Here is a 12712-nt window from a genome sequence, read left to right as displayed (position 1 = left end):
AAACAAATTAAACACGATTGTAATAGCAAATAAAACTATTTATTACATGGTGAAAACATCCGTAGAGTAGCTACAAAAGTTGCAAAATACGTAATGTACAGTACTGTACTGTACTATAAACTTACAGGTGAAGTAGTTTATCTCGCTTGGAAATAGTCAATTTCTTCTGCCCTTTTGATGTTCGAGCTCTCACCGCGGCAATATTTCGTATTTTTCGGAGCAGTAGTGCCTGCGTTGCATTAGCCTCTTCTTGACTTTCAAGCCATGCTATACACTTGGACAGCATTGTTTCGGCCTCTGAATGGCTAATAGTTTGTTTTTCTTCATGGTTTGAACACTCGTCTTCATCAGCCCCTTCTTCTTCTTCTTTCGTGGCATTTACGCTGGCAACAATTTCGTCATCACTCAAAATTTGAAAACCCCCGTCCACTTTGTCATACTCTAACCACTCTGATACTTCTTCTGACGTCAAATTTGTGCTAATTTGTAAATTATTGCACAAATTGACCATCTCGTCAACTGTAACACACTCAGGTTCCTCCGATTCTTCACCTCTAGGTTGAGGCCAAAGTTTATTCCAGCCGTTCTTGAGATTTGACACTGACAAATCACTCCATGCACTGGCAACATTGAAAATGGTATCTTTAATATTGTAAGACCTCCAAAACTGTTTTACAGATGTTGATTCATCAGATGAGAGCAAAAGTTCGATAAATATTTTTCTATAACGACGTTTCATGTTTTCGATCATTCCCTGATCCATGGGCTGTGAAGTTGTGTTTGCTGGAAGGAAGAGACATGTTATGTTGCTGTCATTACTTTTCATTTCACAAGTAGGGTGCGTTGGGGCATTGTCTAACAGCAATAGCGCTTTCTGTGGCAAATTTTTTTTAGCCAAATCTGCTCTAACTTGAGGTAGAAATTGTTGGTGAAACCAGTCAGAAAAAATTGATTGATCCATCCAAGCACTCTTCTGGGCGTAGTATTGTGCAAGGAGAGCATTCAAATTCAAATTCTTGAATGCACTAGGTTCTTTTGATTTCCCAGTCACAAGCAGGGGTAGCCTATGATTGCCGGTCGCATTTGCGCAAACCACAGCAGTGATGCGATCTTTTTGTACTTTGGAACCTGGAGCAGCTTTTTCAGAGAGTGATGCTAATGTCTTTTGTGGTAAAGCCTTCCAATGAAGCCCAGTTTCATCACAATTGTAAACTTGCTCCCTAACAAGATTCAATTCAGCCATTTTTTCTTTAAATTGTTCCCGGAACTCAGCAATTACTGAGCTATCCGCGCTGAGTTTTCCTCCACTGATAGCAAGTTGGCGAATGCCATGACGAAATTTAAACTTGTCGAGCCATCCGATACTTGCTTTAAAAGACGAGTCACCATCAAGTTTGCTGTTCATTTCAACAGCCTTGGCCATTATTATAGGCCCTGAAAGTGGAATCCCCTGACTTCTTGCTTGTATAAGCCATCGGTACATTGCAGTGTCCAATTCATCATATTTTGCAGGTTTCATTGTCTTTCTTGTTCTCACATCTCCATCCATGCTCTGCATTGTTGACACATGTTGTTCTATTTTATCAGCATCACGTTCTATATCGTTAACTGATGTTCTTCCAATACCATAAATCAGCGCTACACTTAGTCGCAGTTTCGCTCTTTCTTCAGCGTTTTATAATTTCAAGTTTCTGATTAAGTCCTAAAACAACACGTTTACGGTTTTCAGACATTTTATCAAGTCACTGTACCACACACACCTGCACTACATGCGGTAGTGTAAAATATTAGTCAATAAAGCTTATTCAAGTGGAAAACACGTAACACGGCACAGCCCGCTAGATACACTGCGACAATTACAGTCTTCTCGCCACAACTGGAAACCGATCCAGTGGTGATTGTTGACTCACAAGTGAGACAAAGACAAGAAAAGGGGGAGATGTGTTAGCACGTCGACTGAAGGTCATATTTTATGTACCATTCTACGGCGGGCGGGTACATTCACTTCCCACCAAAATAGAGTAAACAAACAAAGCGAACGTGTCACTGCACCTTAGAGCATTCTGTTATTACAGTATCATTATGCTGTTACAGCAGTGACGGTTTAAAGAGTGACGGTTGATCGAGTTTTTACTGTACTTTGTATGCCTTGTCCAGTTTAGTTTTTCTTTCTTCGTTTGAGTCGCTGTTATGTCCGCTCATTTGTAGTGCCGTAGACAACGCTTACTCATGTCAGTCTTCGGTAGCCTATGGTAGTTATACAACTCTTAACTCTGCATATACAAATGAAATATGCTCACCTTGTAGATACTAACGTAATTTATCTTGAAAAACATATTGAGCGGCTAACTATCACTCGTTTAAGGTAGAATAAGTTTGGTGCAATTCGTGTTAAAGTTCTAGGCGGCTGATGACCTCAGATGTTAAGCGCCATAGTACTCAGAGCAGTTTGAACCATTTTGAACAGTCTCGTGTGTAAGCACGATGACATCTAAGTTGGGACGGAAGCTTTTTCAGCCACTGTCAGAGGCAGAACCGTGACGTCTTGCTCGTGTCGCCGCTCAACTGTAGGGCGACCTTTCCCTCTGCAGAGGTACGTCACCCGCTGGCCGCTCCCCCCCCCCCCCCCCCCCCCCCCTTGATCGCAGTGAATTGGCCGGAACTGCCGCAGCGAGTGCAGTGAGTTTTTCACCAGACTGGCTCCGTGCGTGACGTCGCGGGGGCACGTCCGTGCGATTCGGCCCGTCTCGGGGCCCAATTGCAGGGCTCGCAATTTATGTGGGCCGGCAGCGGGCTTACACCACGCTCCCCCTGCTGCCTGTGGTGGATGTCCGTTCCTCGGCGCTCGCTGAAGATTTAGAAGCGTTCGAAACGCAGTGAGGGCGTAGGGCGCTAACCCCTTGTTCACCCCCTCCACTCCGGCCGCGAAAAACAAAGCGGTGTAAATTATCGATGACTATGACGCATGCTATCCATTTAGCCCTTTTTAAAGTGGCAATTTCCTAAAATTTCTGACCGGTAGGGCGCATATAGGCGTGCTTTGAGACTTAAGGGAGGGGCGGGGGGGAGCTGTTACAGGCTTGCGACTCGCTACATAGCTTTAGCAATACGATATCTCTTCCGTGCGAGAGCCAGGGAACAAGACAAGGGAAAAAGAACAGAGCACAGACTAGATGCATTACTGTAGGGCAGGGCCGGCCACTCTGTGCCAAACTTCAAACGGGCCGAGTGAGTGGAAAGCGTGCGAGCCAAGGCTGTTCCTATCTTGGCTTTGCTCGTTCCCTTGCGGAAGTACACGGTACAGCGCGACATTTCATTTAATACTGCGGTGTGGCTGGCTCTGAGCACTATGGGACTCAACTGCTGAGGTCATTAGTCCCCTAGAACTTAGAACTAGTTAAACCTAACTAACCTAAGGACATCACAATCATCCATGCCCGAGGCAGGATTCGAACCTGCGACCGTAGCGGTCTTGCGGTTCCAGACTGCAGCCCCTTTAACCGCACGGCCACTTCGGCCGGCTGCGGTGTCGCATTTTTCGATTGGCACAATTCTCTTCAGATCGACAGAATGGTAGTTTCAGTGCTGTCTGCCGCGCGGAGTGGCCGTGCGGTTTGGGGCGCCACGTCACGGATTGCGCGGCCCCTCCCGCCGGGTGTTCGAGTCCTCCCTCTGGCATGGGTGTGTCTCTTGTTCTTAGCATAATTTAGTTTAAGTAGTCTGTAAGTCAAGGGACTGACGACCTCAGCAGTTAGGTCCCTTAGGAATTCACACACATTTGAACATTCAGCGCTGTTTACCTCACCGGTCTACTGGCTGTTTGCACAAAAAAGACGCAATCTAGCGATACACTATGTGATCAGAAGTATCAGGACACCTGGCTGAAAATGACTTACAAGTTCGTGGCGCCCTCCATCGGTAATGCTGGATTTCAATATGGTGTTGGCCCACCCTTAGCCTTGATGACAGCTTCCACACTCGCAGGCATACGTTCAACCAGGTGCTGGAAGGTTTCTTGGGGAATGTCAGCCCATTCTTCACGGAGTGCTGCATGAGGAGAGGTATCGATGTTGGTCGGTGAGGCCTGGCATGAAGTCGGCGTTACAAAACATCCCAGAGGTGTTCTATACGATTCAGGTCACGCCTCTGTGCAGGCCAGTCCATTATAGGGCTGTTATTGTCGTGTAACCACTCCGCCACAGGCAGTGCATTATGAACAGGTGCTCGATCGTGTTGAAAGATGCAATCGCCATCCACGAATTGCTCTTCATCAGTGGGAAGCGAGAGGGTGCTTGAAACATCAATGTAGGCCTTTGCTGTGATAGTGTCACGCAAAACAACCAGGGGTGCAAGCCCTCTTCATGAAAAACATGACCACACCATAACACCACCGCCTCCGAATTTTACTGTTGGCACTACACATGCTGGCAGATGGCGTTCACCGGGCATTCACCATACCCCAACCTGCCATCGGATCGCCACATTGTGTACCGTGATTCGTCACTCCACACAACGTTTTTACACCGTTCAATCGACCAATGTTAACCCTCCTTACACCAAGCAAGGCGTCGTTTGGTATTTACCGGCGTGATGTGTAGCTTATGAGCAGCCGCTCGATCATGAAATCCAAGTTTTCTCACCTCCCGCCTAACTGTCATAGTACGTGCAGTGGATCCTGATGCAGTTTGGAATTACTGTGTGATGGTTTGGATAGAGGTCTGCCTATTACGCATTACGACCCTCTTCATCTGTCGGCGGTCTCAGTCAGTCAACAGACGAGGTCGGCCTGTACGCTTTTGTGCTATATGTGCCCCTTCACGTTTCCACTTCACTATCACATCGGAAGAAGTGGACCTAGGGATGTTTAGAAGTGTGGAAATCTCGCGTATAGACGTATGACATAAGTGATACCCAATCAACAGACCAAGTTCGATGTCCGTGAGTTCCGCGGAGCGCCCCATTCTGCTCTCTCACGATGTCTAATGACTACTGAGGTCGCTGATATGGAGTATCTGGCAGTAGGTGGCAACACAATATACCTAATATGAAAAACTTATGTTTTTGGGGGTGTCCGGATACTTTATATCACATAGCGTATATCGTCTCAAGACGTTAAAAATGAATGGAAATGCCAGAAGAGATGGATGAGACTTTTGTATATACATTACGCAGTTACATAAATGACAAGAACTGCAAATCTGCTAAGAAACGATATTTCAGTATCATACAGAAAGAATTTAAATATTAAGTTGACAATCAAAGAGCAAAAAATTACAGTGATCGACGGATAGGATTCGTTGTTCAGTACATCAAGAAACACTTTGTGCCAAATTTGCAGGCATGCACCACGTGAAGATATTGGTGGTAAAATTGCTGAAGTTGCAGGCATTGTTCCACTGTTGCAACAGTTTCCAATGAAGCTGAACGAATAGCATGGAGACCCTAAACGCTATGAGAACACCGTCAATCTGACATCCGATTTCGATCTGTTTGCGAGACCATTTGCCGTTTCAGTTGGAAGCACCCCTGTGCGTGTGTAAGTGTACCTGACTGAACTGCAACGTAATTCCTCTTTTAATGACAAAGCCTTGTACGCTAAAACTGTCCAGGATGTCTAACAACAAGTGGATCAGGTAAAGTTTCCACGTCTCCATAACGAGGTTGAAAAAGTGCTAAAATATTCCAATCGGAAAATTTCCATTGTAAAACTACTATAAAAAAGTCACAATTATGTGGTAATTTGAGTGCGAAAATGTTTGAAATTGTCTACGTCTGTCCGCATGCCGACAGTTTGTACCAAATGAAAACTATATTATGTCTTTAGCGAGCCAAAAATAATTAAATAATACTGATTTGTTTCATTTGTTATTTGTATTGTTGACAAATGTGAAATACAAAATTAAGTGGTGGGAATTGTGTCTGGTTCAAATGGATCTGAGCACTATGGGACTTAACTTCTGAGGTCATCAGTCCCCTAGAACTTAGAAATACTTAAACCTAACTAACCTAAGAACATCACACACATCTATGCCCGAGGCAGGATTCGAACCTGCGACCGTAGCGGTCGCGCGGTTACGGACTGTAACGCCTAGAACCGCTCGGCCAGAATGTGTCTGCATTTGCCATTTAAATGCTATGTGTTCGCAGTCCCCCCCCCCCCCCCCCGCCCTTCCCCCCTTTACCCCCTTCCTCTTGCTGAGACAGCGTGGCGTGGGAGTGGGGGAAGTGTGCAAAAATGGTTCAAATCGCTCTAAGCACTATGGGACTTAACATCTGAGGTCATCAGTCCCCTAGATTTAGAACTACTTAAACCTAACTAACCTAAGGACATCACACACATTCATGCCCGAGGCGGGATTCGAGCCTGAGACCGTAGGAGCAGCGCGGTTCCGGACTGAAACGCCTAGAACCGCTCGGCCACAGCGGCAGGCGGGAAGTGTGCAGAAAGTTTGAGCGCACTTACCCCAGGACACAGCTGGTGGGCTGAATTCTTGGCCGCCCCTGGTGTAACGAATAGTCTGGCGTCATGGTGTATGTCTTGTTGCTTCCACAGCTGATAGACCATATACGCTCGTACAAAATAGATACATGTTTCAAAGTTTCACTGATCTTCAAAATAGTCACCAGCATTGTGTATAACACGTTGCCAGCGATCTGGAAGTCGTAGGATAGTCTTAGTAGTGCCAGATGTGTTGACAGATCGAGCGGCAGAAAGAGTCATCACTTCTGTCTCTAAGCTGGTCGTAGGTTGTGTTTCAAAAATGATCAGCTTAGGGACAGACGCGATGACACTTTGTGCAGGACCTGACCATCATTTTGCAGGACATTGCTCAAGCACGTATAATGCAAACTGTTACTGATTTGTTTGACTGATGAGGCTGCTAAGCGCTACACCACCTGCTTCACTCCCCTGACTTAAGCCCTCGTAAGTTCAGCTCGATTTCTAAACTGAAGGAAACACTTCACGGTATTTGCTTCAGAACTGCCACAAATTCGTCGGGCAATATAGACCGCGCTGCTCGAACTGTCATCACAACTGGCACTGCTAAGAGTATCATACGACTTCCACATAACTGGCAACGGGTTATTAATAATGCTGGTGACTACTTTGAAGGTCAGTAAGACCTCGAAACACGTATCTATTTTGTACGAGCTTTAAATAAATAGTTGCCACTATTAAAGTTCCCTTTATTGTTCTGCATTTTTGTATCTAACAAACTGTACTTATTGTTTACTCTACTTGCAGTTGTCTGGGGATGAAGCCCTCTGGTTTTGAAGCCAATTAGTGTAAAAGAATAAATAAATCTGAATGGACATAAAAAATTAAAAAATAGTAGAAAAAAGAGAATATTCAATATTTATTCTGTGTAGTAAGTCATGATGCATGTGTAATGCCAGGAAGATGAGAGTCGAACCTGGAAATGAGGAGAACGTTTGTGGGAAAATGTTTGGAAAAGCTTCCTTAGGAGCAGAATGCTACTGGCACAACTGGAAGTTCTTTTTTTCGAAGATTAGTCCATTCTTGTTGTGTAAAACCTTTAAATGCACGAACATGTTTATGCCCTCAATCAAAATACTGAAAGCAGTTCGACTAAACAGACTTGAAAACTGTCTTCAGAGTTAAATGTGATTTGTCGCTGTTCCTTGTGTGTCTTATTTCTTTCGCTGATGATAAATAGAATGTGATCTTGGTAAATGTTAGTAACCAGTGGCTTTCTGTTGTTGAAAAGAACTGTTTTTTTTTTTAAATTTGCTTCACAGATAACTAAATTACTTAATTTAATTTAAATAATTTGTGACAGTCATTTTGTTGTGCCTATCTGCGACTCAGCATTTTATCTATATAGTGTTACATTCCATCCTGGATTTTCTATTGTTTGAGTTACTTCACTATTTGTTACATAATGCCGTTTTCGGTATTATATTTGTTGTTCTAGTTTTCCTGCTTGCCATAGCTGTTTCTTCTTCTTTTCGTCGTCGTAACTATTATACTTCGCAGTCAGTCGATTACAGATATTCACGCCCCCTAGTCTTCAGTCAAGGGTACTTGGGCGAAGAAGCATCTACATTGCTATCCTCAACTACTGTTCATGCACTGTGAATTCTATCTCATAATACGTATCGAACTTTCTTTTATTTCTGTTTCGCACCTTCCGTTGCTTCAAAGTGGATTTCATGCCTCCCTTGTTCGGCAATTATGTTCAAGAATTTTAAAATTAGTTTCCTGAATTAAATTTTGTTAGAAATAACATATTTACACTTTTAATATCCTCGTATCATTTTTGTGGTATATTAATGCAAAGGAAACTTTGCAAATTATTCTTAATACAAATTTTTCTATTTTCCCTTTGAACCACAAAATATTAAACGGGTGGACGAAAGGGTATCTTTCAAAGACTAAATGTTCCAGGGTAACTATTAGGAAAAGTCTGTAACGAAGCTTGATCTCATGTTACAAATTTATGCCGTCTTACTCTAAATATATGTGAGTGGCTCAAAAACTTATGAGTTCATCAGCGGCAAGGGTATCGTCAGGAGTGCTATAGGGAAATGTGATAGGATTGCTGTTGTCCTCTGTACACACAAAAGACCTGTTGGGTCGGACGAGCAGCAATCCGCGACTGTTTGCTGATGACGCTGTTTACGAGGGAGTGTCGTTTTAGAGTGACTGTAGGAGGGTACATGACGATATGGATAGAAATTCTGTTTAGTGTGAAGAATGGCAGCCTGCTCTAAGAGTGGGAAAATGTAATGTGATGCAGATGAATAGGAAAAACAATCCTGTAATGTTGGAATACAGTGTTAGTGGTATGCTACTTGACAAAGTCACACGAATTAATTAGGCGTAACGTTGCACAGCGACATGACATGGAACAGGAACTGCTACTTCACACAGTCACATCGATTAAATTTGTAGTGGTAACATTTCAAAGTGGCATTAAATGGAACGAGCACGTATGGCCGGTAATTAATCTTGAGCACTGTTCGAGTGTTTGGGATTCCCACCAGGTCGGAGTGAAGGAAGACACGGAAGCAATTCAAAGATTTACTGCTAGATTTGTTACAGGTGGGATCCGTCAACACGGGAGTATTACGTAAATGCTCCGTGAACTCAAATGGGAATCTGTGGAGGTTAGAACACGCTTTTTTTTTTACAAAATACTGTTGAGAAAGTTTAGAGAACTGGCATTTAAGACATCTGTAGAATGATCCTACTGCCACTAAGATACGAGGAATATCCGGAAAGTAAGTTCCGATTGATCGCGAAATGGAAACCACTTTGAAAATCAGAAATATTTTATCTGCAAATGTTAGCTACAGCTTCCAGCCACTGCTCCACATAGTCACCATTCCGACTTAGACATTTGTCGTAGAGTTTCCAACACCCTCGTCATAGAAGGCAGCCACCTGTACTTCCCGGCAATTCTCTACGGTCATCTATTGCTTGTTGTCTGTGCGAATATGTTGTCTTCATAACCAGTAGTTAATGTCAGCAGAGATGAAACATGGAGGGAACCAATTACGGGCTGTAGTGCGGGTGATCAAACACTTCCCATCGAAAAAGCTGCAGGAGCATTTTCACTGCCCCTGCAAATTGCGACCGTATGACAGTTCTGTAATGTGGGCTGCATAACGTAAGGCGAAATCCTCACCAGGACCTCATACTTGGCCGGAGACACTATTTTCTACGCATCTTTATGTGCTCACCATGCGCTCAGAACTGAAAAGAGCGAAGTGATGTAACCGACAGGCATACTACAGACACTGTCGAGCACATACACTACTGGCCATTAAAATTGCTACACCAAGAAGAAATGCAGATGATAAACGGGTATTCAATGGACAAATATATTATACTAGAACTGACATGTGATTCCATTTTCACGCAATTTCGGTGCATAGATCCTGAGAAATCAGTACCCAGAACAACCACCTATGGCCGTAATAACGGCCTTGATACGCCTGGGCATTGAGTCAAACAGAGCTTGGATGGCGTGTACAGGTACAGCTGCCCATGCAGCTTCAACGCGATACCGCAGTTCATGAAGAGTAGTGACTAGGGTATTGTGACGAGCCAGTTGCTCGGCCATCATTGACCAGACGTTTTCAATTCGTGAGAGTTCTGGAGAATGTGCTGGCCAGGGCAGCAGTCGAACATTTTCTGTATCCAGAAAGGCCCGTACAGGACCTGCAACATGCGGTCGTGCATTATCCTACTGAATTTTAGGGTTTCACAGGGATCGAATGAAGGGTAGAGCCACGGGTCGTAACACATCTGAAATGTAATGTCCACTGTTCAAAGTGCCGTCAATGCGAACAAGAGGTGACTGAGACGTGTAACCAATGGCACCCCAGTATGGTGATGACGAATACACGCTTCCAATGTGCGTTCACCGCGATGTCGCCAAAGACGGATGCGACCATCATGATGCTGTAAACAGAACCTGGATTCATCCGAAAAAATGACGTTTTGCCGTTCGTGCACACAGGTTCGTCGTTGACTACACCATCGCAGGTGCTCCTGTCTGTGATGCAGCGTCAAGGTAACCGCAGGCATGGTCTCCGAGCTGATAGTCCATGCTGCTGCAAACGTCGTCGAACTGTTCGTGCAGATGGTTGTTGTCTTGCAAACGTCCCCATCTGTTGACTCAGGGATCGAGACGTGGCTGCACGATCCATTACAGCCATGCGGATAAGATGCCTGTCATCTCGACTGCTAGTGATACGAAGCCGTTGGGATCCAGCACGGCGTTCCGTATTACCCTCCTGAACCCACCGATCCCATATTCTGCTAACAGTCATTGGATCTCGACCAACGCGAGCAGCAATGTCGCGATGCGATAAACCGCAATCGCGATAGGCTACAATCCGACCTTTATCAAAGTCGGAAACGTGATGGTACGCATTTCTCCTCCTTACACGAGGCATCACAACAACGTTTCACCAGGCAACGCCGGTCAACTGCTGTTTGTGTATGAGAAATCGGTTGGAAACTTTCTTCATGTCAGTACGTTGTAGGTGTCGCCACCGGCGCCAAACTTGTGTGAATGCTCTGAAAAGCTAATCATTTGCATATCACAGCATCTCCTTCCTGTCGAATAAATTTCCGCGTCTGTAGCACGTCATCTTCGTAGTGTAGCGGTTTTGATGGCCAGTAGTGTATGTTTAAAGCTTTATTAGATTTTCACAGTGGTTTCCATTTCTTGACAGATCGGAAATTACTTTCCGGATATCCCTCGTACATCATCTCGCCTAAGGACCCCGAAGGCAGAAATCAGGACTCGTGCGACAGCATTTGGGAATCCAACAGGAAAGGAAATGACTATAGGAGCCCTCACAAAAATAGGCACCGCAAGGTCATGTCAACGTCTGACAGCATTATCAGTATGTGATAATTTCAAATGTTAGTAAACAATGCCGAAAAAATATTAAACAGCTATATTTTTAGTCTAGGAGAAGTATTTTCCAGAGAAAATTCTTGTCAGCTGCTACGGATAAGGAAAACTAGCGTTTCAAGAAATTTCAAAGAAGAATAATTTTTCACTTAAGCCTGTAGAAAAAAACAGAACCACTGACATACATGGACTTAGAAAAAAATGAACTTTCTTAAAGTTCATAGCTGCATGTGATACAAGTTTTACCGTAAAAACATAAAAGTAATCACAGATAGGAAATAAAATACCGTAAGAGGTGTGAAAGTGTTCCGTCTAGCCGGCCGAAGTGGCCGTGCGGTTAAAGGCGCTGCAGTCTGGAACCGCAAGACCGCTACGGTCGCAGGTTCGAATCCTGCCTCGGGCATGGATGTTTGTGATGTCCTTAGGTTAGTTAGGTTTAACTAGTTCTAAGTTCTAGGGGACTAATGACCTCAGCAGTTGAGTCCCATAGTGCTCAGAGCCATTTGAACCATTTGTTCCGTCTACGTAAGGAAAAATTTGCAATTTATTGGAGCTTGGAGAAACTTCCAGCGAGAAACTTGTTAAGAAACCCATAAAATTAATTTTGGTATCATCTGAGACGTGTTTATTGTAGCACATCACCAATGAACGCATTTTACTTACGAAAGACTCAGTGCGCGCGACTACTTGCACGCCCCCGCCTGGATTTTAGTTCCGGCGACTCAAAAAAAGGAAGGAAGATTGGGCTTAACGTCCTGTCGAGGTATAAGAGACGGAGCACAAGGTCGGAATGTGTCAAGCGTGGGGAAAGAAGTTGGTCGTGCCCTTTCAAAGGAACCTTCCCGACAGTTGCCTGGAGCGATTTAGGGAAATCACGGAAAACCTAACTCTGGATGGCCTGACGCGGGTTTGAACCATCATCCTCCCGAATGCGAGGCCAGTGTGCTAACCACTTCTCCACATCGCCTCGTTCGACGGCTAACCCTAATATGATCGCCAGTATTCCCCACCTCTCGAATTGTTTTTATTTGGAGCTCTTACTGATCCTTCGTCAGAGCACGCATCACCCAACCCGCCAATACACACTATACAGAAGTAACAGTAGGTACATTCATGCCAATATTTCCGCTCGAGTCGAGCAAAATATAATTGCACGTATGGTTACGTGAAACTCAAGTTTTATCGAAATATCGTACAAGCATACTGTCATTAGTTCGTAACACGTGCATTATACATAAAATTTCGTTTGTACTGCTGGAATGTCTCTGCATTACATTAAAAATTTTCGTCCATCACTATACTTGAATCAAAAACCA

The 12712-nt window shown here is 44.3% G+C and overlaps 1 protein-coding gene across 1 annotated transcript; it reads right to left on the bottom strand.

Moving 5' to 3' along the window:
• Nucleotides 1-121: 121 nt before the first annotated feature.
• Nucleotides 122-739, bottom strand: LOC124776055 (jerky protein homolog-like). The gene has a single exon (XM_047250897.1). It carries the CDS (start codon nucleotides 737-739, stop codon nucleotides 122-124), a length of 618 nt encoding a protein of 205 aa, XP_047106853.1.
• Nucleotides 740-12712: the final 11973 nt, after the last annotated feature.

This window comes from Schistocerca piceifrons, chromosome 2 (genome assembly GCF_021461385.2).
Source record: "Schistocerca piceifrons isolate TAMUIC-IGC-003096 chromosome 2, iqSchPice1.1, whole genome shotgun sequence".
Classification (NCBI taxonomy): Eukaryota; Metazoa; Arthropoda; class Insecta; order Orthoptera; family Acrididae; genus Schistocerca; species Schistocerca piceifrons.
The sequence above is the reverse complement of the archived record's forward strand: the minus strand, read 5'-3'. Positions and strand labels throughout refer to the sequence as shown.